The sequence below is a fragment of the Saccopteryx bilineata genome, chromosome 3, assembly GCF_036850765.1.
Source record: "Saccopteryx bilineata isolate mSacBil1 chromosome 3, mSacBil1_pri_phased_curated, whole genome shotgun sequence".
Classification (NCBI taxonomy): domain Eukaryota; kingdom Metazoa; phylum Chordata; class Mammalia; order Chiroptera; family Emballonuridae; genus Saccopteryx; species Saccopteryx bilineata.
Window position 1 is genome coordinate 270,272,619 of NC_089492.1, and position 27,707 is coordinate 270,300,325.

Here is a 27,707-nt window from a genome sequence, read left to right on the forward strand (position 1 = left end):
TGTTGGGCTTTTTCTACCTCTAGGTATCTTAAAAACCATGCTCAGATCTCGCTGAGGGGTTTGAGGATCCCCATCCGCCTATATAAATCTTTTTCATATATCTGGAGCTATTTGGAAAAAGACAAAACAGTGTTATTAGCTGGATCAAATAAAGAAGGTAGTAGTTTGCAGGCGAGAAAGATTTGGCATCTCCTGTTCATCAGCATTCAAAAGAAATTTAAATTTTTTTAAGTAAAAAGCATGATATGGTAGACCCGTAGGAGTTCCAAGATATGACTACCCCCTTTTAAATTTTTTTAAATTGACCTTAAAATATTTGCTGGGTACACTTTAATAATACTTTAAAGATTTAAAAAACTTTAAAGATTGTAAGCATGACAAAATACAGTAAATGCTTTTGCTCCATATGTAGGAGCATTTTCAGTTTAACCAGTTTAGGAAATCCAATAATAGAACAATGCATACAGACAGTCAGCTATAACATGCTTAGCAGCCTTTCCTGTTCTGACAGAGGTTACTATAAATCCAGAATATGTATCCACTGTAACGTGGACATAGGACTGTTTGCCAAATGAAGGTATATGAGTAACATCCATTTGCCAAAGTTGTCCTGGTAGGAGTCCTTGAGGGTTAACTCCAAATTAAGAGGCAGATTGTAGTATAGGACCCCGACATGCTAAATTTTTGAAAATAAATAATAATTTTACTTATCCTGAGAACAAAGAGCTGGGTTAAAAAGCCCTAATTCAGAGTAGTTTGAAATGCTCAGTGATATTTCTGGAGTATTCTTCTTTTCCTCACATTTTCCCCTTATTGTCTTCTCCTGGAAAATACAGCAAACAGTTCACAAATAGTGCTTGGTGTCATTTTTTTTGTTGTGCTTGAACAATATTTTTTACTCTAGTAAAGAGTTATACAACTCTTATATTTTCATAAATATATTTTAGAAAATTATTACTAGGTTTCTTTAAATTATAATCTTCTATAGCAGAAATCAAAGCCAGGATTATGTCAGTATAGATTAATAGGTTAATTACTGATATTCTTTATTTAGAATTCAGTTAATGTAAAATAACCTAATTTACCTTGTTATACAAAATTTATACTGATGTACTAAAACTCTTACCTCTTAAGCATGAATTCTAACAAAGGAAAAATACTCTGAAAGTTATAATTGAAATACTGTATTTATTCCTTCACAGCCGTAGTCAGAAGGGAGAGGAAATTGGCATGCATTGTTTTTAAAAGTGTGGTAGTGATTAAAAATGTTATTCTTATGAGGCCAAATGTGTGCATAGTTTTAACATAGGAATTTAAGATTCTTGGCCTTCTTTTCAATTTACAAATGAGAGGATTGTTTTATTAATGTCATGTGTCTAGTCACTGTTTGTATGCTCACGTTAGCTAGCAATCTGGTCGATTGAAGCTAACCTTTGTTGTTACTTGTTGAAATTTTACAATGTGATTTTCTTCAATATATATTAATTTACTTAGAGGAAAGATGTGTTTTATTTTTCCCACCTTATTTAGAAAATCTTTTTTATGGAATGAAATTCTTCGTCTATTAAAGAAATGTAAAGAAGTTCTTTCTTTTTTTTTTTTTTTAAGTGAGAAGAGGGGGATAGACGGACTCCTGCATGTGCCCCTACTGATCCACCATGCAGCCCCTGTCTGGGTCCTGGGGCTTGGGATCATGTTCCCTGAGCTATTTTTAGCACAATTGGTTGCTGGGACCTAGGAACTATCCTCAGTGCCGTAGGCCATGCTGGAACCAAGGGAGCACTGGTTGCAGTGGGGGGAAGAGGGAGAGAAAGGGGAAGAGAAGCAGATAGATGGTTGCTTTTCCTGTGTGTCCTGACTGGTAGTTAAACACAGGATGTCCATACACTGGGTTGATGCTCTATCCACTGAGTTGGCCAGGGCCAAGAAGTTACTTCTTTATAAAAATTCAGTAGCATGGTTTGTTGTACCTGTTAAACCAGAAATCATTGTAATCATTACTTGGTTATTTAATCTGGCTAAGTGTTAAGCAGTTGTTCAAATAACCTAGTCAAAAATGGGCTTTTATCTGGAAGTTTTAAAAAGTAGCAAACTTTTACAAGTTTCATGTACAATATATACTTTATTAAAAATTTATAGTCCCACCATTGATGTAATAATACTTTCAGTGTTTTGAAGGGCTTTTCTCTATGAATCGTGACAACAGCCTCTTGAGGTAGGGCAGCTATTATATTTTTACACATAAGAAAATCAAGACATCATGATACTAAAAGACATCCTGAAAGTCATATTCTTTTTTTTTTTTTTTTTCATTTTTCTGAAGCTGGAAACGGGGAGAGACAGTCAGACAGACTCCCGCATGCGCCCGACCGGGATCCACCCGGCACGCCTACCAGGGGCGACGCTCTGCCCACCAGGGGGCGATGCTCTGCCCATCCTGGGGGTTGCCATACTGCGACCAGAGCCACTCTAGCGCCTGAGGCAGAGGCCACAGAGCCATCCCCAGCGCCCGGGCCATCTCTGCTCCAATGGAGCCTTGGCTGCGGGAGGGGAAGAGAGAGACAGAGAGGAAAGCGCGGCGGAGGGGTGGAGAAGCAAATGGGCGCTTCTCCTGTGTGCCCTGGCCGGGAATCGAACCCGGGTCCTCCGCACGCTAGGCCGACGGAAAGTCATATTCTATAAGCTATGAAAGCATAGATGTTTTGGTTTCTAACTCTAGGCTGTTTCCTTTGGAGCTACTACTAGAAATGCAAAGCCTTTGGCTATGTGAAGTTGTCTCACCTTCAAATTCAACTGCAGTCATAGTCTTTCGACATGGAAATACTGTACTGTAAAAAGTACTCATTAAATAAACAAAAAAGTGTTTTTCCCCTGTTATCTTTGTGACCTGCTGAGAGAGCTGTTAGTGCCTATGAACTTAGTGGAGTTTGACTTGAACATTGACCCTGAAGACTGCCCTCTTTCTTCCTCATCCTGGGCTGCCTTGTTGGGAGAGGTGCTGTAGGAGGTAACTCACGGAAGCACTGTCTGTGGGGGGCGCTCTTCCCATTAATCAGCAAGAGCATCACACATAAAAAGACTGTTTTAAGCGCTTTACGTGTATTTTAATACAACAACCTTAAGAGTTTTTTGTTGTCTCTATTAGAGAGAGGAGGAGAGCGAGGCACAGAGAGATAGTCTTGCCCAAAGTCATATAGGAAGTCAGTGGTGGAGCTGAGAAGTGAATCCAGGCTTTCTGGCCCAGAGTTTGCTCTTATCCCTATCCACTATCTATATAGCCATAAACTGGTAAAAAGCCAGGGCTGGGAGTATATTTTATTTAGGGGGGCAGAAGTCTTTTACATTTACTAATTCTATATTTAGATATTAATATTATTCCATATTCTGAAACGTTTTTATGTCAATTATTGATAACAACTGTAAATAGTAGTGGCTGTATTTTATAAGATGCCAGGTGTATATCAGTCACTATCTTGGGTGTTTTGACTGCCCAGATTATTTTTTTGAATAAAAACATGTGAGGGTCTCTTTTATAAGGTCGTGTAGTGGTAGAGAAGGGAGTCAAACCAGCTTGCTTGTGTAGTTCCTAAATATTGAAATAGTTAATGTATATTTTCCTCTGTATTCAGTCTCTTGAATAGCTTATGAATTCTGCCTACGTAAATTGTAATCAGTAGTGGCACATTTATCATTATACTGACCTTAAAATAAGCATTTTCTCTCAATCTCACAGTATTGTGTTTCTCAGTTATGATTATCTTGCTTTGTGAAATCATGAAAATGTTTACAGAGCTCAGTGCTTTCCAGCAGATGGCATTTGTATGAGATTTTCAGAATCCATTGGAATCCATCAGTTGCCAATTACCTAATTTTGTTTTTAATACCCTGTGCTTCTACTTAATATTAGACCATTTACATAAAGAGAATTGCCAGAATTACTGTAATCTATAATCAGCTCTGCCTGCTGTAGATGCATAATGTACTTTTGTTAATTGTTTACTGCTAAATACACTCAAAAAATAATTCCTTCTCTAGTCACCATAATCACTGAGATGCTAATTAACTCTGAAATGTAGGATATATGGGAGTTCTTGTAGGGTCTTTATTTTTTAGTTAAAAGTAATGTTTCCTACTCTCAAAGTGTGGTAACTTGCTGGTTAGAACCACAAACTCACGTTATGCAGAATTATTTTATAGTATTCACACAGTTTATTTGTATGTATATTTATAGATATAGCACACATATATATGATGAGTTACATGTAATGTTAAAAACATGAAGCAAGGAGAAGTCATATGAATGGCATTGGAGTATTGTTCTTGGTTAATAAATTATGAGAATTTCAAGATATTCTAAATGGGCCATCTTTATTTCCCATGGCACAGCATCTAGCTAATAATGTACTCAAAAAATGTTTGTTGAATGAAATGAATTATTTTATTTACAGTAGAGTAGAAGGAAGAAATTAACTGTGAAGAATGTCTGAGATGTTAAATATTTCAAAGACGTTTTAGGTTAGGAAAATTCTAGAGACCTATTGAAGAGATAGTAGATATTTAGTAGAACTGTGGGATATTTTTATAACCCTGAAAAATATTAAAAATACACTTTCATCAATTTTACTTGTTTTCTGCCACTTGGCTGTCCCTCTTGGGTGGACTGCCTCCTGTTGGTAGGAGTTCTGTGAGATTGTCCTTTAGATAAAGCAAAAGTATGAAACCAACTTGGCAGAAATCCCAAGATCACAGTTAATCTCATAGTGTTGATCAGCTCCCTTCCTGGAAGTGAACAGTTGTTTTGATATGTTTGTCAATATAGTCCAGTATTTCTTTTGAAGACTTGATATTTAATCAGTGCCTATAAAGTAGTGTTATCCTTTTTTTTGTTTATTTTCTGAAGTTGGAAACGGGGAAGCAGTCAGACAGACAGACTCCCGCATGCGCCTGACTGGGATCCACCCGGCATGCCCACCAGGGGGCGATGCTCCGCCCACCTGGGCATTTGCTCTGTTGCAACCAGAGCCATTCCAGCACCTGAGGCAGAGGCCATAGAGCCATCCTCAGCGCCCAGACCAGCTTTGCTCCAGTGGAGCCTTGGCTGCAGGAGGGGAAGAGAGAGACAGAGAGGAAGGAGAGGGGGAGGAGTGGAGAAGCAGATGGGCGCTTCTCCTGTGTGCCCTGGCCGGGAATCGAACCCAGGACTCCTGCACGCCAGGCCGACTCTCTACCACTGAGCCAACTGGCCAGGGCTAGTAGTGTTATCTTTTTACCAGCATCATAAATGAAGTTTTTCTTTTCTTCAAACTTAGAAAAGAAATGAAGTATTTTTGAAATCTCTACATGATTATTTTTTATATTCATATTGTAAAAACAAAGACTTAAGTTTTCCTCTGGCTTTTAGAAAGATAAATATATAGAAAGAGAAGTAAGAGGTGAAGTTGATGTGTACCAATATTATTCATACTAAACGTAGGAGCATTTTATTGTTATAGCCCTAGTTCCTTGCACAGTGCCTAGTAGGTATTATTTGTTTCATAAATATTGTTAGAATGAATGAGTGAATGATTTACTCTGTATTAAGATTGTTTTGAACTACTTTCTTTACTTTGGAACTAAGAAGTGTGCTAGGTCTGAGTTTATAATCCAGGTTTTATTAGTAGAGCTTATACTTCTGTTCCTACATATAAAGAATAGGTATTCTGGGAACTCAAAAATTGGGCTGTTTAGTTTACTCTATTATAATAAGCCAATTTTCCTTTCCAAAATGTGAGTAGGTGAGGATTAATTCAGAGTTTTCGTGGGTGTCTGAAAAGAACTGAAGGGAGATAACAGCACTAGGGGTGGCATGGGAAGTCATTTTGTAGTACCTTTGTTCAATTTTTGTGTGCCTTGAATTAGGCGGGCCCCTCAGACCTCCTGACAACCCCTAGGGTATTTGTGGGTGGGTGTGGTTCGGGTATATACAATCTGTGAGGTATAGTCTGCACCTGGAAACTGGTTGCACCAAATTGAGGTAAAGAGAGAAAAACAGAACTTTGGCTCATTATACCATATGAATGGAGAACCTTTTTGTTTCAAGTATCATGCTTCAATGGGGCATGTCAAAAATTTTTATTCAGAGATTTTAAAATTATTCGGGAAACAGTTTCTCTAACCTCACCATGTCTCTTTCTTACCTCAGCTGTTCCAAAGGCCTAATGCGCTCGCTGTCCAGCAGCTGACAGCCGCCCAGCAGCAGCAATATGCCCTAGCGGCTGCTCATCAGCCTCACATCGGTAAGTCCTCACACCTAGAGCTCCTTGATCAGGGTGGCCGCCATTCTAGGGCCTGGGCTCTGTGAGACCGGCAGGCTGATTATAAAAGTGCAGAGAAAGCCTTCAACGTAACTGGCTTTTCCCTCCTGTCCAGTTGTCTCTAGCTACATTCTTTATTTTTGGCACACCTTCTAGACCTCAACTCATAAGATTTCTTAGTATCCAGCTATTACTGCTCTACCTCAGCTCTTTCAGGATTTAAAGAATTTACTACAGTGGTGACTAGCATCAACTCTCTTGGTAAGATGGGATGAAATTGATTACATAACAATAGTTTTGTCCATGTTTGGGTTGTATAGACTGTGAATATATATCAACTTTCTAATTAAGTAGCGAGTAGTACCTATAAATTCATTTTCTTAGCAGCAAGTGTATCTTTTAAAAAGTATTGCTATATAATAACTGATATTTAAAGTAGTGTTGCCCTTCTTCTGTAGCAATTGTTTTGCCCTGCATATTTTTGTGCCTTGACATCCCCTGCCCCAACCTTTGTAAAGTCTCTGACACAAAATGCTGTAGTATAAACAAGTACAAGTAGCAATTGTTTTTGTTTTCTTTAATGTGTCAAAATGATGTGATGGAGTAGAAAGGAGACTGCCAGTCACAGACTGTGTGCGACATACTGTGGAGGGAAGGACTTCCAACCTGGATGTAGTAAAACCAGGCATAGAGGCCTCACCTGGGTCTGTCTGATATTTTATACTTCTGGGGAGTGAGTTTTCTTTATAAATACCCAAACATTAAGGAAAACTGTTTGGAAAATTGTTATAAATGGAGATAAATCCTTCCCTTCATCCCATTACAAAGTCTTTTAAATTGCTCTATTTTAGCCTGTTAAAATTTTAATCATCTTTTAGAAATTGTGCTGAATTTAAAGCTGCATAACAGTTTTAATTGTAATTTTTTAGCAAAAGTAAAAAAAAAAAGACAAAAGATAAATGTCACCACAGCCTTTAGTATAGAGATTGTTATTTAAAAGTTTTTCTTTAGTCTCAAACAATCCTACCTTTTCTCTTTTTTTCCTCACCTACAACCTGGAATGAATAGCCAAACTGTGTAGCTGTTTGGTAGGGCTGCAGTTTTAGTCAAATTTGTTTTCACTGACAGGTGTGTTTTCAGCAGGTTTAGCTCCCGCTGCATTTGTCCCCAATCCATACATCATCAGCGCCGCTCCCCCAGGGACGGACCCCTACACGGCTGGATTGGCTGCAGCAGCGACTCTCGGTGAGACATTCTATTGCATGTGGAATTTTTCTCACCTGCTGAAAGTCATTTGAACTGGGCATGTGTTCTCTATTCTTTCACAAGTTCATGTCTCCAGTGAGGGATTCTCTCCTGACCTCCAATGCCACCTACCTACCAGCTGGGTAGCTCTCCTTAGCTGTATCCTCAGACTTGAACGTGTCCAAAGGCAAACTAACCAGCTCCCTCCTGTATGGGTAGTTTTGATCCATGAAGCCACCAGTTGCTCATACAGATTTTGGGGAATTTCTTCTTTTGCCCAGGTCCTCTTGTTACCTCTAGGCCAGTGGTCCCCAAACTTTTTACACAGGAGGCCAGTTCACTGTCCCTCAGACCGTTGGAGGGACGGACTATAAAAAAAACTATGAACAAATCCCTATGCACACTGCACATATCTTATTTTAAAGTAAAAAAACAAAACGGGAACAAATACAATATTTAAAATAGAGAACAAGTAAATTTAAATCAACAAACTGACCAGTATTTCAATGGGAACTATGCTCCTCTCACTGACCACCAATGAAAGAGGTGCCCCTTCCGGAAGTGTAGTGGGGCCAGATAAATGGCCTCAGGGGGCCACATGCGCCCGCAGGCCGTTGTTTGGGGACCCTTGCTTTAGGCTATCACACTCCAGGTCCTTACATACTTGACCTAGCTAGACTTGGCAGCTATTCTCTCTTATATATTCTTTATTTCCTTGCTTTGCCCCACCTCCCAGAATTGTTTCAAAAAGAAAAAAACTCTCAGACACAAATTATATCCCTTCACCCTTCTGCCTGAACCCTTTGTTACTTTCTGTCTTATCTACCTTAATGTAGCATACAGCGGTTATTATCAAACATGGCTGATCATTATAACCCATTTGGGTGGTGGTGTTGGTGGTTTGTTGTTCTTTGGAGTCTGTATTTTTAATGAGATGCCTTGACATTCTGTGGATTATTGAGGATTGGGACCTGTTATGTGTAGGGATCTCTTTCTGTGACATGTATATTGATGTCTTTACATAGGCAACACTTTCTGCCCTCCACATTGGCAGCCACTGGCTCACCTTATACATTCTAGCAAAGCTAATCTGATTGTAGATCCTCGTAAATCCCATGCTGGTTTAGGTCTCAGTATCTTTGGATACTGTAATCTTCCAAGTAAACTCTTTTCCCATTCTTTGCTTGGGAAGCTCCTTAGCTTGCATTGCTACCTCTAGAAAGCCTTCCTTTGATAAACATTCCCTATTCTTTCTCTATTACTGATTATTGTTTTTGCATTTATTTGCTTGTGGATGTATATGTAAGTGGTTTTTATTTTAGTTTTTTTCCTTTGAGTCTGAACTCTTTCAAAGTCAGGCACTTTTGTTATTTGTGCCATAGTTGCTGTCATCAGAGTGGGGTCATAAATGTACGGTAGATTGAATTCAACATTAGGACAAACTAAATGTCTTCTGAAGTAAATATTCTTTTGGGGACAGATCCCTCCAAGTCATATTAATAATGACTAAATATTATACAATTTCACTTATTATATAGCATGTGATTTGAAATTTTGAGCTAAAATACAGTATAGAAGTTTATATTATTTCCTTTAGAATTGTTCACATTTTGGTATGGGTTGTGGTGGAAACATGTAGTATAGTTCCCCTGCCCCACCTTGGTATTTGAAGGAGCTCAAGTACTGATGTACCCTGGGATATTTTCCTAAACTCAGTCATAGGCCACAAGATGGGCAAAGTAGCAGGAATTCAGTTAAAGACAACGTGAAGGATAGTTTAGATATTTATGGTAACAGCAGTCTGTGCCCGATAGAGGTTTGCTTTGCTGGCTTTTGGGGAAACCTTGGGAATGTCATTGCAGGTTGCAGCCTAACCTTTTAAGGTAGTTGTGGCAATACCCTAACACCTATTATTTCTGTTTTGCATGTGAGGAAACTAGGGCACAGATAGGATCTTTGCTGTGTTTTGTCCTTCAGTTTTTTCTTTAAATGCCCAAGACTAGTCCTCTTTTATAAACACTAGCCAGATGAGTTTGGAGGCCAACTACTCTCTTTAACTTGGAGGTATGATTTTTTTAAATGATTTAGGTTCTGATAAAAATATTTTAACTCATTTGCTTAGTGTAATAATATAGCTCATTTGTAACAGCTTTCGTAGGCAGATGTGTGTAGTGTTTCACAGGGTCACCCTTAGAAACCGCGCTTCCTGATTTTGGCTAAGCCAACAGGTACAGAAAATGCCAAGTTAGAAACTTCAGAGCAACATTGGACAGTCATATAATTTGACTTACTGTGTTTTAGAAGCTTAAAATGGGGAAGAGAAAACATGTGCCAATTTATTTCGACTATTAATGAAGTATGTATATGTTGCTATAGGGTTAATGTCAGCATAGCTGTACAGTGTGTCCATAAAGTCCTGGTGCACTTTTGACTGGTCACAGGAAAGCAATAAAAGATGATAGAAATGTGAAATCTGCACCAAATAAAAGGAAAACTCTCCCAGTTTCATACCTATTCAGTGCAGTTAGATGTGGGCTCACGCACAGATGTTTTAGGGCTCCTTAGGTAGCTATCCCGTATAGCCTCTACAGATTCGTCACTGACTGATGGCCTACCAGAATGGGGTTTCTCCACCAAACTGCCGGTTTCCTTCAACTGCTTATCCCACCGAGTAATGTTATTCCTATGTGGTGGCGCTTTGTTATAAATGCACCGGTATTTATGTTGCACTTTGGTCACGGATTCAAATTTAGTGAGCCACAGAACACACTGAACTTTCCTCTGTACCGTCCACATCTCGACTGGCATGGCCGTGGGCTGCTCCGCTGTATACACGGTGTTACATCATCATCTGCGTATGCGCACATGCTGCCACATCATCCTACAGAAACTAGGAGGGGCCTGACCTGTGGTGGCGCAGTGGATAAAGCGTTGACCTGGAAATGCTGAGGTCGCCGGTTCGAAACCCTGGGGGGCGCTTGCCTGGTCAAGGCACATATGGGAGTTGATGCTTCCAGCTCCTCCCCTCCTTCTCTCTCTCTGTCTCTCCTCTCTCTACCTCTCCTCTCTAAAGAAAAAAAAAAGAAAAAAAAAGAAAAAAAGAAACTAGGAGGGTTTTCCTTTTATTTGGTGCAGATTTCACATTTCTATCGTCTTTTGTTGCTTTCCTGTGACCGGTCAAAATTGCACCATGACTTTATGGACACTGTATTTGAAATAGCTCTTTGAAACTCCATTGTAAGGTGTGGTTATTAATCAAGTTGTAAATTTTAAACCCTTTTTCTTAGGAAAGTTCTAATTTTAGATATGTTTCAGCAGATTTGAGGAGCTGGCTTTGAGTCTTTTTCTTGGTTGGCAAGTATGCACCCTTGATGTTTCTTGCTACTAGCTTCAGAAGATTCTGTGGTTTCAATTCTGCCACCCCGAGGTTTCTGTCTGTATAGCCCTGTTACCTCTCTGTTGTCTAATTTGTGTGTAAGACTACAGCTGTAACTTGTGAAAGAAGGTGAACAGATAGTGTAAAGCAGAAAGTCTAGTTGTATTTTGGGTACTGGGCAGGTCTGTTATATTTTTTGTCTTTATTTTCAGGGTTTTTTTTTAGTTGATTAGAGAGAGAATGAGGAGAGATGAGAATCATCAACTCATAGTTGCGGCGCCTTAGTTGTTCATTGATTGCTTCTCATACATGCCTTGACCAGGGGGCTACAGCCGAACTAGTGACCTCTTGCTCGAGCCATCAACCTTGGGATTATGTCTATGGTCCCGTGCTTAAACTGGCGAGCCTGTGCTCAAGCCCACAACCTTGGGGTTTCAAACCAGGGACCTCAGTGTCCCTGGTCAATGCTCTATCTACTGTGCCACCACCCATTATGCTATTTGTTTTCAGTTTTGACTTGTTTAAAATTTTATGTATCAATGTCTGAATTTAGTTGTGTTGAATGACTTTTGTGACTTTAAAGATAAAAATACAAAAACAGAGCCTCTTGAAAATTGATCAGTGGAGCTTCAGTGGATAGACTGGACTTTGTTGTCAGAAGGCTATGCATTTTCTTGCTTCTGAAGTTAATTTCTGTCCTGTTAATCACTTCAGGTGCCATCCTTCCCATAGCAAACAAGGTATAATTTAATTTTTGTTCTTTTCCATCACTTTAAGGAAACAAACTCTCCATTTATTTCCCTTCTAACAACCAACTTTGTTTATATCTTTTCTATAGTCTTTGTCAGGGAAAAGTATGCCTTTCCCTTCTTTCTGACCAAGGCTAATACTCCATGTATTCTTTTTTTGTTTTGTGTTTTGTTTTGCGACAGACAGGAAAGGAGAAAGAAGAGAAGCATCAACTTGTAGTTGTTGCACTTTAGTTGTTCATTGATTGCATTCTCATACATGCCTTGACTGAGGTGGGAGGAAGGTTCCAGCTGAGCCAGTGACCCTCAAGCCAGCAATCATGGGATCATGTCTCTGATCCCACACTCAAGCCGGCAACCTCAGGGTTTCAAACCCGGGTCCTCAGTGACCCAGGTCAACACTCTATCCGCTGCACCACCACCTGTTCAGGCCCTCCATGTATTCTTAAACCACCCCTTCCTACTTCTAACAGTAATGCTCCCTTTCAATATCTCCTGTGTTTCATTCTTCACTAGCTTCTTTCTCTAGGGATAGAGTATATTACTGACTTTAGAAGATTTTGGTGTGAGGATCATGTATATATATTTTCTATTAAAAAAACTGGAATTAAAGATTAGCTAGAACAAATCAGTATATTCTTAAATTAATATTTTACAGTAGGATCTGCTGGCAGGGGTTTCTTTGGAAACCTGAGGTGAGTCTTATTAAACTTTTCTTCTCTTCCTTTGCTATTTGTAGGCCCTGCTGTGGTCCCTCACCAGTATTATGGAGTAACTCCCTGGGGCGTCTACCCTGCCAGCCTTTTCCAGCAGCAAGCTGCTGCCGCTGCTGCAGCAACAAACTCTGCTAATCAGCAGACCACCCCCCAGGCTCAGCAAGGGCAGCAGCAGGTATGTATTAACAAAATTTATCCCTTTTAAGTGCAGATTTTAGCTATATATAATTAAAAGATAGTGTTGGTGCAAGTAGAGAAGTGCTGTGAATGGATGAGTTCCCTCATCCATTCTCCTGTTTGTATTTGAGTTGAGGCTCAGATTTAGCTGTGCTTAATGAATGCCTTTTATGAATCAGGTTCCTGGTCAGTCTAACAATAATTATCATACAATTAACTATGAGAAAACTGTTTAGAGAATTGTCCAGTTAAGGGTACATGGTTAGCAAGTGCAAAGTGAGGATCATACTGATAGTAAATTTTCTTTCTGCCAAGCACCATTCTCAGATCACTTCTGGCTCTCTTTCAAGTAGCTTGCCACCAAAGGGGAGGTACTGATTCCTAAGACTGCTTATTTATAATGTCTCTTGGGTTGGATATAAATCTTAAAACTATTACAGTATATATGATTTAACTTATAGTAATAAGAGCTTTTTTTTTTTTTTTTGGTTAAGTGAGAGGAGGGGAGATAGATGCCCGCATGTACCCCAACCGGGATCCACCCAGCAACTCTCCCCTCTTGGGTTGATGCTCAAATCAACTGAGCTATCCTTAACGCCTGGGGCTGATGCTTGAACCAATCAACCACTTGCATGGGAGAGGGAAGGTGGGGAGAAAAGCAGATGATTGCTTCTCTTGTGTGCCCTGACAGGGAATTGAAACCCAGACATCCAGGCCGGCTATATCCACTGGCCACAGGGCCAATAAGAATTTTTAAATCAAACTGGGAAAGGATAATTAAATGCAAAACTAAGTATGTCTTTTTTTTTTAAACAGGCCATTTTCTCTTGCTTACTAGAGTAACATCTATTGCTGAATATTGTGGTGAATTGGAAAACTTTAAAAAAAAGGATAATCATTTTTTTGTCAGAGGAAACCAGTATTATCCTTGGTATCTGTCATTTTAGCATCAGTTAATTAATTTTTTATAAAATTGGGATTATTTTGTTCACATGGTTTGCTTCCTGCTTTTATGTTACTTAAGGTTTGTTTTAATAACATTTAGTAGCTATATTTAAATCTATCAAAGAATGTTCCATACTTTATTTTGACCAGTCCATTATTATTTGATATTTAACTTAGCAATATTTTGGTGTCATAAATAAGACTGATAAATATCCTTTGCACAGGTCCTTTGCAGATTATTATCAAGGACAGGATTTTTAGAAGTGGAATTTCTTCTCAAGCAAATAAAATTATTTAGGCTTTTGATATGCATTGTCAAATTAAAGTTGTCTTTTGAGGTGAAACACCATGTTTATTCATATATGTTTAGATGACATAATCCAAACAAGAATCTTTTGCTGTTTATCAGTCTCAAAGAGAGTATATTTATTTTTTTAGGTTCCACAAAATTGTAGGAAAAACATAGGTTTTGAAATTCCAGCTAGTTTGTCTTGGGCCAGTAATTTTACAGTAAGGTAATTTTTTGAGAAGCTAATGTATGATCTTCTTTGCAGTAGATAGAATTCTAGTGCCAAGTATGTAAGGGTATTCAGATAATCTGTCAACAGAATAGGTGATCCCTATTAATGAATTTTTCTTAATAGCTACTCTTTGTAGACAGTCTGTCTTTATTTGTGTGATGTTCTTTGTGTTTTAATGGCTGCCAAATCCTTGTGGATTTGAAAGACTAAAGTAATTGCCATGTTTTAAAATGAACTCTAATGGAGTGAACAACAAAGATAAGTAATGAGTAGTTCTCATTGAAAGCTTTCTGTTTCAAGCTAAGTGCTCTACATAAAAAAATTTTTTAAAATTACTCTGATTCTATAGAGTATATGACTTTCCATCATGACATCAAGGAGCTGGAATTTGTGTGCCTAGGGGGACACAAATATGAAGTTGTTAAGACTTAAACACAAGTCTATAATTTCACAATCTGTGCTGTTTTCTGACCATACTGTGATATCTCGAGTTATGTAAAACCCCCAATCTGGTCTTTGTTCTGCCACTAACTGATTGCAACTAGGACAGGTTGCATAATTTCTCTGAATATAGATTCCTTAGCTATAAAATGAGCATGGTACTCATTTGCATTTCAGAGGTTTCTGTCATCTACAATTACATATCTTACTATGAAAAAGTTATTAGCATTAATTTTTAATAATCAGCCATAATTTAGTCCTTGTGTTATTTTTGTCAGTTTTGGTTTTATTTATTTTCAGAAAATATGATTTTTCTTTTGTCATAGTCATTGAAGTGAAGGGTTCTTTATGAACTTTGTTTTTGGCCTTTTGGACCTTATGTTTTATTGGAAGGCATGTGTTGTGTTCTAGGCACATTAACTGTTCCAAATCTAATTGCTGGACTTGCAGCAGAATCAGTGACTTTCTGTCCATTCCATCTGACCTCTATGATTTCTTTTTTAATCCTTTTGAAGGTTCCTTTGACACCTGATGAAACTTTTATCTTCTGTTTCAAAATACTTGTTAAAAAAACCAAACAAACAGAAGAATCCTAGGTGTTGGATTGAATAAAAAGCACAGGCAGCCCTGGCCGGTTGGCTCAGTGGTAGAGCGTCGGCCTGTTGTGCAGAAGTCCCGGGTTCGATTCCCGGCCAGGGCACATAGGAGAAGCGCCCATTTGCTTCTCCACCCCCACCCCCTCCTTCCTCTCTGTCTCTCTCTTCCCCTCCCGCAGCCAAGGCTCCATTGGAGCAAAGATGGCCCGGGCGCTGGGGATGGCTCCTTGGCCTCTGCCCCAGGTGCTAGAGTGGCTCTGGTCGCGGCAGAGCGACACCCCCCCCCCCAGGGGCAGAGCATCAACCCCTGGTGGGCAGAGTGTCACCCCTGGTGGGCGTGCTGGGTGGATCCTGGTCGGACACATGTGGGAGTCTGTCTGACTGTCTCTCCCCGTTTCCAGCTTCAGAAAAATACAAACAACAACAACAACAACAACAACAACAAAACACAGGTGGTAAACTTGGAGGTGATTTGATGTTGAATATTGCATTTTGAGAGAAAATTTAGAGTGGTTTCTGAACTCTCTAGATTGGGGAGAGTGTAGATGTTGATTCTAACAAGCATGGTGAACGATAGAAGGATGAATAATTAGTAAGTGCAATGCCCCATTGACTATCTACTTTCTTATTAGATATTGGTGAATTTCAACAGTTTAAATCAGTACCTTTGAAGTTTGAATTAAACAGCTTTTGTATATTTAAGATATGTAATAAACTAACTCCTTTCTTGGATAGTGTTTTATAAATAGATTTTCAGACATTTTAAATGATTTTATTAAATGTTAAAATGTTACTTGTGAGATTTTGTAATTTATTACCATTAAACCCAGATTCAGTACCTATTGATGGAATTAAAATATATGAATATTGGCAGTTGACTTAACTTTGATTTATCAAGAAGGTACTACTTAGATTTCTACAGAGTGTACCAAAAGACGCATGTTGCTCTCCTCATTAAAACAGGATTCAGTAATCAGGGCTGCCTTTTTCTTGAGGTACCTTGTTCATTCCCTTGTCCCTTGACCTTTTGTACAATGCCCAACCAAACATAAACCTAGTTTATTGTGCCCAATGAGAATGATGCTTGCATTGATGTTTTACTAGTTCTTCAGTAGTTTTGAAGTATTCGTATTTGCTCTGTGTACGAGCTGTTCACTTTTCCTAGAGTGAGGCTCTTCTGGGTTATTGGTTAGGTATCTTCTAAGTATTTGCCCAAACACTCACCTATGCTACATTTTTTATCTATGTAGGTTGAAGTACTCCTTCTTATAAAGTTGGGGTAGATTCTTTAGGTCACAGACAGAAATAAATTGCCTAATATTTTGATAGAATTAGTTGTTGGTTACTGATTAGCTCCTGGATACTAGGTATTGTTGTGCCTTGCAGACATTAATTCTCATACTTTTAACAAATCTGCAAGATAAATTATTCTATTTTTATAGATAGGGAAATGAAATGTCTTCATGTCTCTTATTGCTAATTGGACAGTGTTATTCAACTTATGCTCATTTAATAAATATTTAGTTGTTTGCTAGTGATATTTGTCTTACATTTTTTACCAAATGGTACCAAGAATAATCTGTACCCAGGTTCTTGACCACACATCTGTTAAAAATAGCAGAGTGATAGTGAAAGTGATCTGAGAAGAACCTTTGAAAACATTGCAAAGTGTATTTTTTATATACTTTGATAATTTTAGCTTTGGTCTGTGGGTTTTGCATTTTTACTTGCTATGGTATAAAGATCTTGTGGAATAGATTCTTCAAAGTATTCAAAATAAGAGTGATTACCAGCATCTTGAGATCTGTTTCTTAAAAAGAAAGTAGTAGATCCTTCATTACAGTGGCAGAGCTGGTATTCTGCACTGAGCTGTCAATGTTCTTGACTAATATCTCCATTTAGATTGCTGTGTGTATGTGGAATTTATGAGAGGAGAAATAGAAATAGTCAGATCAGAAGCCTCCAAAATCAAATCTGGTGAGCTCATTTGGGTCTTGATGAATGGGAATAGTTTTGTAGGGTAGAGAAGATGTTTTCATATTCTATAAAGAAAATATAGTGTGCTGTGTGTGTGTGTGTGTGTGTGTGTGTTTGTGTGGTTGCAGATATTTTATCTTAATTTTGAGGGTAAGTTATCATTGTTCATTTTACCTAAATCCTCACTCCGCACTCCATCATACTCACTTTTTGTCAGAGCCAGGGACATGATATTATAGAGTTTCTGCTTATTGTCTGTCTTATAAAGAAAGACCAAAGGCTCCAAGAGGGCAGGGCTTTTGTCTTATTCTTTTGCTTTATTCCTAGTACCTGTCAAATGATAAGCATTGAAAGTGTTTGATTAATGAATGAATCATCACTTTTATATGCTTTTGTCTGCTTTATAAAGGCAATATATTTTTTATTTTGTTCTTCTTTTCCAAGATAGGGGAGATAGACAGACTCCCATATGCACCCCACCGGGATCCACCCGGCAACTGCCGTCTGGGGCCGATGGTCTGCCCATCTGGGGCTATACTTACAACCAAGCTATTTTTAGTACCTGAGGCAGAGGCTCCATGGAGCCATCTTCAGCGCCCAGTACCGATGCACTTGAACCAATTGACCCATGGCTGCGGGAGGATAACTGAGGGGTGTGGGTGGGAGAAGAATGAGAGAGAGAGAGAGAGAGAGAAAGAAGGGGCAGGGGTGGAGAAGCAGATGGTTGCTTTTCCTGAGTACCCTAATTGGGAATCAAACCTGGGACATCCACATGCTGGGCCGACCCTCTAATACTGAGTCATCTGGTGAGGGCCAAGGCGATATGTTTAAGAATGGTAGAATGAATTTCACTATATGAAATGCTAATTGAATTTTTATCCTAATAGTCATGCCATATAATACCATTATAGGAAATTTTTTTTTACAACCATCAGTTCTTAAAAGCCAACCCAACATGAACAACAGTACAATAGTTACCAGAGGGAAGGGGGGGAGGAGAGTACTCAAGGGTAAAAGTGGTCATTATATATGATATTGGAAAATTTGACTTGAGTTTTGAGCACACAATGTAATATACAGGTGATGTATCATAGAATTGTACACTTGAAACCTATGTAATTTTATTAACCAATGTCACTTCAATAAATTTAATTTTAAGGAAAATTGACCCAGTAAGTGCATGATGGGTCTTAGACAGGGGTCCCCAAACTTTTTACACAGGGGGCCAGTTCACTGTCCCTCAGACTGTTAGAGGGCCGAACTATATATATATATTTTGGTATTTTTCTGAAGCTGGAAATGGGGAGAGACAGTCAGACAGACTCCCGCATGCGCCCGACCAGGATCCACCTGGCACGCCCACCAGGGGCCACGCTCTGCCCACCAGGGGGCGATGCTCTGCCCCTCCAGGGCGTCGCTTTGCCTCGACCAGAGCCACTGTAGCACCTGGGGCAGAGGCCAAGGAGCCATCCCCAGCGCCGCCTGGGCCATCTTTGCTCCAATGAAGCCCTGGCTGCGGGAGGGGAAGAGAGAGACAGAGAGGAAGGAGGGGGTGGGGGTGGAGAAGCAAATGGGCGCCTCTCCTATGTGCCCTGGTCGGGAATTGAACCCGGGTCCCCCGCACGCCAGGCCGACGCTCTACCGCTGAGCCAACCGGCCAGGGCCAGAGGGCCGAACTATAAAAAAAACTATGAACAAATCCCTATGCACACTGCACATATCTTATTTTAAAGTAAAAAAACAAAATGGGAACAAATACAATATTTAAAATAAAGAACAAGTAAATTTAAATCAACAAACTGACCAGTATTTCAATGGGAACTATGCTCCTCTTACTGACCACCAATGAAAGAGGTGCCCCTTCCGGAAGTGTGGCGGGGGCTGGATAAATGGCCTCAGGGGGCCACAGTTTGGGGACTCCTGGTCTTAGATATATCTAATGAGAAGAAAATAGTTGGTTTATTTTTGTCTCTCAGGTTCTCCGTGGAGGAGCCAGCCAGCGTCCTTTGACCCCAAATCAGAATCAGCAGGGACAGCAAACAGATCCACTAGTGGCGGCTGCAGCAGTGAATTCTGCTCTTGCTTTTGGACAAGGACTGGCTGCAGGCATGCCAGGTGAGGCTGCATTGTTGTTCTTAATTGTCTAAGGGAGAAAGTCTGCTTGTTGGGAGAGTCAGAAGAGAGTGGGCAGTGCTTTTAGCTTTAGCTTGCTCAGGCTTGTCATGATTTAAGGACTGGCAAGGATGACATATACTTGCCCTCACTTAGACCGCAGTTCATTGATGAGAGCACCTAATTGTTCTGAGCCAGTCCTCATTCTATATGGTGGAGACATGCACATCTCCACACATTTTTTAGAATATGCTGTTTTGGTTGGTGATGATCTGTTTTCTCTATTAGCAGTAGGGTTGGAAGGAGTAGCCTAGTCACTTTAGCTTTACTCCAAGGCTTTATTTAGTATTTACAATGACGTTTTTAAACAGCATTATTAGGAAGAAATCCCTGGTGTTTCTTGATAGGGTCATCATCTCTTACATTTCTAGGATTTCTTCTGAACCAATAGTAGAGGTGCTTTGTAGCTGCCTTCCCATGATTGCCATATATCTTGAATATATGTTATTTTTGGCTCACCATCACCTGGTCCTATTCTTTGCATGGACTGGATGTAGTTTGAGGTTATTCCTTTGAAACAAGTCCTTATGAGACCTGTTTTGTGGATCCTTAATGACCATGGAGCATAGCCAAATTAACAGATTCATTTATGAAATTAGTGAGTAAATTTAATTTGTATTATTTGTTTTGTTACTAAGCATCTATGTTTTTTTAAGAAGTCATCTGTAATTTCTTTATAGCCCAATAAGATTTTGGAAATCCCATCTCATGACATTAAAAGATCCTATCAGTCAAATCTTGTCTATGTTTTTGTTGCTAACTTGCAACATATTTGTGTTAGATTATTATGTTTTGGAAGTACTATGATTTTTGTAATCACTTGTACCCTCTGTTATTTGCGTAGTCAAGAATTATCAGTGTATGATTGCTGCTGAGAACCCTAGCACTGAACGAATATAGGTATTCTCTATCATGTCAAATACCTTTCTAACACCTAGTGGGTGATAACACTGTTCTTACTGTGCCAGATATCATGCTAAATCTTTCATCTTTTAGCTTAATCTTCACAAGAACTATATGAGGACAGGTATTATTACTATCATCATTTTATAGATGATGAAATAGGTAACCAGAGATTCAGGGTCATATGGCTGTCTGTTGGTGCCAGCATATATATCTAGGTCTGTCTATCCCCAGAACCTTTTTACAGTATGTTGGTATGTAGGTGACATTTGTTAGTTTTATATATACTCACAATATGTTGGCTTTTATTTCTAGGTTATCCGGTATTGGCTCCTGCTGCTTACTATGACCAAACTGGTGCCCTTGTGGTGAATGCAGGAGCGAGAAATGGTCTTGGCGCTCCTGTACGACTTGTAGCTCCCGCCCCAGTCATCATTAGTTCCTCAGCTGCACAAGCGGGTGAGCTGATGTTGGAGACCTAAAAGGGTGGATGAATGACATTCTTAAAATATGTTGAAATGCACTTTATTTGACAGTTCTCAATATTGCAATTTTGTAATATTTCAAAGAGAATCAGAAGCAACAAATGACATCGATAGATTCTGATTTTGCTGATGGCATGTATCTGTTGGTTAGTAGCAAGGACCCATTCCACTGCAAACATAGGAAGTTAGATTACTCATTTGAAATGGTACCAGTGGCGGAAATCCAGGGTTAGTTACACAGAAATCCATGTCATTATTTTAAAATAATGTAGATAGACTGACCAGGTGGTGGCGCAGTGGATAGAGCGTTGGACTGGGATGTGGAAGGACCCAGGTTCGAGACCCCGAGGTCGCCAGCTTGAGCGCAGGCTCATCTGGCTTGAGCAAAAAGCTCACCAGCTTGGACCCAGGGTTGCTGGCTCCAGCAAAGGGTTACTCAGTCTGCTGAAGGCCCGCAGTCAAGGCACATATGAGAAAGCAATCAATGAACAACTAAGGAGTCGCAACGCATAACAAAAAACTAATGATTAATGCTTCTCATCTCTCCGTTCCTGTCTATCCCTCTCTCTGACTCTTTCTGTCTTTTATTTATTTATAAATAAATAAATACAAATAAAATAAAATAATGTAGATATTTTTTGGTTTATCCTTTTTGTTTGTTTTTGCAGGAGGCAAGGGAGTGGGTAGGTGGGAGAGGAGTAGTAGATGTGACAGAACAATACATTTTGTTTTGGGGGTAAAAGGCTTTTACTTTAACCTATATAGGTTTAATTAGGAATAACAGTGGGAAGATACAGAAGAGAGCAACATGTTTAAATGTCTTGGGAATTTGAGAGACTTTAGTATATGGCTGGCATTGTTTTTTTTGTTTTTGTTTTTCCATTTTTCTGAAGCTGGAAACAGGGAGAGACAGTCAGACAGACTCCCGCATGCGCCCGATCGGGATCCACCTGGCATGCCCACCAGGGGCGACGCTCTGCCCACCAGGGGGCGATGCTCTGCCCATCCTGGGCGTCGCCATATTGCGACCAGAGCCACTCTAGCGCCTGAGGCAGAGGCCACAGAGCCATCCCCAGCGCCCGGGCCATCTTTGCTCCAATGGAGCCTTGGCTGCGGGAGGGGAAGAGAGAGACAGAGAGGAAAGCGCGGCGGAGGGGTGGAGAAGCAAATGGGCGCTTCTCCTGTGTGCCCTGGCCGGGAATCGAACCCGGGTCCTTCGCACGCTAGGCCGACGCTCTACCGCTGAGCCAACCGGCCAGGGCGGCTGGCATTGTTTTTAAAAAATGTCTTTAACATAGATATTTGCGAAACATGAGTTTTGGGAAGTACTTATATTTAAAATGGACGTACTTGATATTCAGAACCTATTTTAAACTACATCCTCTTGAAAGCTACCAACATGGTGAAGTTGCTCCAATGGTATTATTGGACTTCAAATTGAAAGTAGAACTAGAAAATAAAAGCTTCAAATGAAAGAATCAAAGGCAAATCTGTATAGTTATTTATAAGGTTTGTGTCTAGTTTGAAAAGTTACAGTAGAATTAAAATATTTTCAGAAAGGGTTACAATGTAGTTTGGAAATGTGGCCAATCCCTTTTATTAGATGGTTCTCTTTCTTCTTTGCAGCTGTTGCAGCGGCTGCAGCTTCAGCAAATGGAGCAGCCGGTGGTCTTGCTGGAACAACAAATGGACCATTTCGCCCTTTAGGAACCCAGCAGCCTCAGCCCCAGCCCCAGCAGCAGCCCAATAACAACCTGGCGTCCAGCTCTTTCTATGGCAACAACTCTCTAAGCAGCAATTCCCAGAGCAGTTCCCTCTTCTCCCAGGGCTCTGCCCAGCCTGCCAACACATCTTTGGGCTTCGGAAGTAGCAGCTCCCTCGGCGCCACCCTAGGATCAGCCCTTGGAGGGTTTGGAACAGCAGGTAGAAATCAGACTGATGTGCTGTTAAAACTGAATTTTAATTATTTTTACAATTTTTTTGGAACACTGACAATGCATGGAATCCTGGACAGAGATACCACAGGCAGATCTGGACCGAGCCCCCTAGGAATCCAGCCATATATATCTTTGAGATGATGGACTCTTAAAATCAGGATGTACAGTTGGGGCCTATTTCAGGTTTACACTTCTGTTACTGCTTACTTACATCATAGTCGATTTGTTACAGGGATTAGGAAACCAGGGAGATTTTTGCTGGCATAGGGGAGACCGTGGAGAGAAGCCTACAAGTGTGGATGTTAAAGACAGGGAGGACAAGTTACCAAAGCTCATAGGGTGGTGGACTCCACAATCTGCAGGCCTTAAAGTGTCTTGAGTTTTCTGCAGTCTTTTGAGAAGAATTAAAGTGGATATTAAGGAAAAGTGGGAGGAAGAAAATTAGATCAAGGTAGTTTTAATGTTTTGATGGGAGTTAAAAAGCAGGAAAGTAGTAAGGTAAACAATGAGATAATTAGTGTTTGTAAAACAGTGTGATATGTCAACATAGAAGGGCATGTTTGAGAGAAGGTATCTTAAATTGGGGTCTATAACTCTTGATTTGAACAAACCAATTGAGAAAACAGGCTTTCATATGTAAGTGTTGTGTATGGGGCAATACCCCATTTGCAAATCTGTTTTCTGTATTCCATTTTTCTACTAGAACCTTCGGGTTGATGAAAGGCATTCTTTTTTAGCCCATTTTCTTTCACCTTTTCATAGCTTATGTGGCCGTCAGAGCTTTTTAACCCACTCCCACCCCATAATATATGACACAAAAGGAAGGTAAATTTAGCATATGTGTGATGGTTTGAACAAAAGTTTCATGTTAACCTGAGCCATGTCCTCTTTCTTACCTTACCTGCCCCTAGAACTGCCACTTGAACAGTTAGGCTGTCTCTGCTGACAAATTTGCGGTGGTAAGGAGTCTGGATCAAAATGTTAGGAACAGGTCACTGGGCTTGTTCTTCAAAGAACAGGCCTGTTCTTATCTGCATTGTTTTAATTCCATTTTAGTTGCAAACTCCAACACTGGCAGTGGCTCCCGCCGTGACTCCCTGACTGGCAGCAGTGACCTTTATAAGAGGACATCGAGCAGCTTGACCCCCATTGGACACAGTTTTTATAACGGCCTTAGCTTTTCCTCCTCTCCTGGACCCGTGGGCATGCCTCTCCCTAGTCAGGGACCAGGACATTCACAGACACCACCTCCTTCCCTCTCTTCACATGGATCCTCTTCAAGCTTAAACCTGGGTAAGAACCATTACTCTAACACCACCTTGAACTCTAGAATAATCTCTTGCCACTGATGCCAGTAGAAGTACTTTGCATAAGCAAAGGACAATCCCTTTATCCTGGAAGTGTCCTGGTTGGTCTGTGCCTTCCTCTAGTACCTCATGTTATTTAGGGTGTACCTAGACAGCATAGCAGTTTTGGATTTCTTACCATTTGGGTACATCCCCTGTATATTCACTTTAGCTTTAGTGCGGACATCTTGTTCTTTGACTACATGTGAGAGTCTTTCATTATAAACACAGTACAGGTTCATTTTAAGTAAAGCAGGAAAACAGACATAAAGAAAAAGAATATATACACCTATTATTACCACTGAAATGTCACAATGATTATTATTTTGCCTTATTTTTCAGACTCCCCCATGTATACATTTAATCTTAGTTTTTCCATTAAGCATTTTATTTTTAAAATTTTGCCAGATTCTTAAAAATATATTTTCCTAAACTCTATAGCATGCTAATGAGAATAGATAAATATTTCCCAATTACATGTTTTTGGTGTATATTTCCCTACTGACTGTATAGGATTAAAGATGTTACCATCTAGATCCTAGGAAATGAGGTGGATAAAGAAACTCCTTAAGCAGCAAACTGTAAGAATGTAGACATTTGTATTATCACTGTAGGTGACAAATTTCTAAATCTTTGAAGACATCAAAGATGATGTATACTCCCTTCCCCGTTATTTATCAGGTTTGGATTTTGAAGTACTGTTATTTTTTTTAATGGGGAAAGTTGAGGCATACAAGTAGATCAACCATAAAATTTATCATGCAGCCCAGAATACTTTAAAGAAAAACAACACCATTTTATTTATTTTAGCAAGAGTGGGAGGGAGAGAGAAAGGAACATCACTCTGTTCCTCTCTGTGCCCTAACCGGGGATCGAACCAGCAACCTCTGCACTTTGCAGCCCAGAACACTTGAAAAAGTGAATGGGAGTGCTTGTACTTATTATTCTGTGATGACAGGCCTAAATCAGGACTGTCTGGGAAAAATTATTATATATGGCCACTTTGTCTAGAACAAGCATCCCCAAACTATGGCCCGCAGGCCGCATGCGGCTCCCTGAGGCCATTTATCTGGCCCCCCTCCGCACTTCCGGAAGGGGCACCTCTTTCATTGGTGGTCAGTGAGAGGAACACTGCATGTGGTGGCCCTCCCAATGGTCTGAGGGACAGTATACTGGCCCCCTGTGTAAAAAGTTTGGGGACCCCTGGTCTAGAAGATTGTTTTGTTTTTTTAATTATTATTTTTTTAATCAAGGCTTTAATTTTTAGAGCACTTATAAGTTCTTAGCAAAACTAAGGGGAAAGTACAAAGATTTCCCCTGTACCCTCGGCCCCATAAATGCATACATAACCTTCTCCATAATCAGTATCCCCAAACCAGAGTGGTACGTTTATTTGTACAATTGATTCACACATCATTATCATCCGGAGTCTTTAGTTTACGTGGACTTTTTTTCACTTTTGAACCAGCAAGATTAAAAATGGCTTTCTGGACTCAGAAATGAGGACTGACTATAAATGAATACTGTGCTTTCATTAGGGAAGACAAAGACTTGGAAATGCTTTATAAAAATAAAATAAGGCTTGAAGGGTATAAGATAATATAGTTATTGGAGAACTAATCATGCCATCTCTGAATTTGAGAGCTGAGTTTTGAGACAATACTATGTATCTGTGTAAGTACATATTCATTTGTGTGTGTATATATATCCTGAAATTTCATATAAGAACTGGATAGTTGCAGAATTCATTGTCGTAGGTTATATATGGACATTACTTTAGAAAAGTTGTAGAGACATTCCAGATTGCTGAGTCCATATCATGTAGCTCAGGGGATGGGGGACATTGCACAACAGTGTTTACTAGTGACAGAATGCCTGGCTTTAAAGACTGAGGGTTAAGGCAGAATTCTAAGGGAGAGATGAAAGACCAATTTAGCATGTAGACAGAGCAGCTAACAGTTTTTGAGTGTTTACTGTATTACCTGATTCTTTTAAAGGTTTTGGGTGCTGTTCATGTGGTATTATGCCTAAGATACAGAAATGAGGAAACAACCTAAATACCTTGCTTAGGTCTTCTCATATCTGAACAGACTTAGTATCAAACCTTACTTTTAAAATTATTATTTTAATTTTTTTATTGATTTGAGAGAGACAAAAGGGGAGAGAGGGAGAGAGAAAACCATCAGCTCATTGCTCCATTTAATTCCATTTAGTTCTGCACTTTCTGGTTGCTTCTCGTGTGTGCCCTGACAGGAATTGAACCTGCGACCTCAGTGCATTGTTGGGATTATGCTCGCTCTATTGAGCCACCCGGCCAGGGCCACAAACTTTTTTTTACTCCGGAGCAGCAGTTTTCAGTGTATATCCTGTCACACTATGTGCCCAGGCTGTCTTTTAAACTGGTGTATTATCAGATGCAGTAATCCTATCTTTTAATTCCTTGTTTTAAACACTTGAACAATGTCAGCTCTTACTAAGTACTTAACACATGCTAAGTCTGCAAGGTCAGATGATCTCTGTAGTGAATATTCGATGCTGCTGTTTGTTGAAAATAAAGCTTGATTTACAAAAATAGGTGGCAGGCCAGATTTGCCCTGTGGGCTGCAGCTTGTCAACCCCTGAACCAAATGCTGAGGCTCTTGGTAATGGGAAATGGAGCTGGAAACATTACTTGTGTGCAGGGTACCTTTCCTCTTTCCAGTGTATTAGCAGTTGAATGAAATTCTTTCTGATTCTTAATGCCTGCTTCCCCTGTGAAGTAGGAAGTAACTGTTGGTACAAGTTATTTTTTTCTTAAATTGTTTTTCTTTCAAAAGAAAGCTCTTGCCTTCTACTTGTTTGTTTTTTTAAAAAATAAAGTGTTCATATCTTCCCCTTTAAGAATTTTATCTTACTTAAGCAATTTAGTTGTATGTTTTTGCATTGGGCTTGCATTGTTTGCTGCATGTACTGTGAAATCATACATGTCATTCTTGAGAAACTTTGTTTCTTGATTGGCTAGAGCAGTGATTGGCATACCGCAGCTTGCGAGCCACATGCGGCTCTTTGGCCCCTTGAGTATGGCTCTTCCACAAAATACCACATGCGGGCGCTACCTTGATAAGCACTGCACCTACCTATATAGTTTAAGTTTAAAATTTTTGGCTCTCAAAAGAAATTTCAATCATTGTACTGTTGATACTTGGCTCTGTTGAATAGTGAGTTTGCCGACTACTGGGAGCTTTGCCTAAGCTCTGTCTCCTTTAGAAAAGGGTTCTTGTATGCTTTAGTCTTACACAGAGGTGTGATACTTGGTTTCTAGCAGTGTCCATACAAAGGCCCTAAAGACATTTTGGTTCAAGACACTTAACCACTTCTTTACCAATTATATATTGGATCATACCTAATATAGCTTCTAGTAATAGTCCTTCACTGCTGCCACCAGCCATCAGCCTTGGATCACTGACAACCATACTACTAAACATTTATTCATTGTGTTCATTCATTGTGTTAAATATCAAAACACCATTCTACACAGGGAAACTTAAACTCAGCATGGTTTCTGACTTGCATAATTCCACACAGCCAGTAAGTGTTTGAATGCACATTACAACCTATATCTTGTTGTCCCAGTGTGGATCTTTCCTCCGTGCTCTCTCATTTTCACACTTCCTCCTAGTAGTCAGACATATGTTAGGATACTCTTAAGAAACATCAGTGACCTGCTTAGTTATTTTGTTCTCATTATTTATTCAACAATCACTTGTTGAATGCCTACCTAAGACTCTTCCATGCCTGACCAGGCAGTGGTGCAGTGGATAGAGCATCAGACTGGGATGCGGAAGGACT

General features: G+C 39.8%; 1 protein-coding gene and 2 non-coding genes across 18 annotated transcripts in view; all 3 read left to right on the plus strand.

Annotated features, from left to right (window-relative positions):
• Positions 1-27,707, plus strand: part of PUM1 (pumilio RNA binding family member 1) — a 146,025-nt gene that overhangs the window by 85,485 nt on the left and 32,833 nt on the right. For 7 of the 16 annotated variants that reach the window (XM_066269836.1, XM_066269835.1, XM_066269838.1 and 4 more), the window contains 7 exons: positions 6,182-6,275; positions 7,422-7,538; positions 12,403-12,554; positions 19,013-19,151; positions 20,427-20,570; positions 22,223-22,519; positions 23,590-23,826. In XM_066269836.1, coding sequence (XP_066125933.1) covers positions 6,182-6,275; positions 7,422-7,538; positions 12,403-12,554; positions 19,013-19,151; positions 20,427-20,570; positions 22,223-22,519; positions 23,590-23,826 — 1,180 coding nt within the window. The remainder of the gene's footprint in view (positions 1-6,181; positions 6,276-7,421; positions 7,539-12,402; positions 12,555-19,012; positions 19,152-20,426; positions 20,571-22,222; positions 22,520-23,589; positions 23,827-27,707) is intronic. The other 9 variants (XM_066269840.1, XM_066269841.1, XM_066269847.1 and 6 more) reach the window with 2 other exon arrangements.
• On the plus strand, positions 15,088-15,163 carry TRNAN-GUU (transfer RNA asparagine (anticodon GUU)). The gene has a single exon. It is a non-coding gene; the product is annotated as a tRNA-Asn (tRNA).
• On the plus strand, positions 19,270-19,347 carry LOC136332810 (small nucleolar RNA SNORD103/SNORD85). The gene has a single exon (XR_010730946.1). It is a non-coding gene; the product is annotated as a small nucleolar RNA SNORD103/SNORD85 (small nucleolar RNA).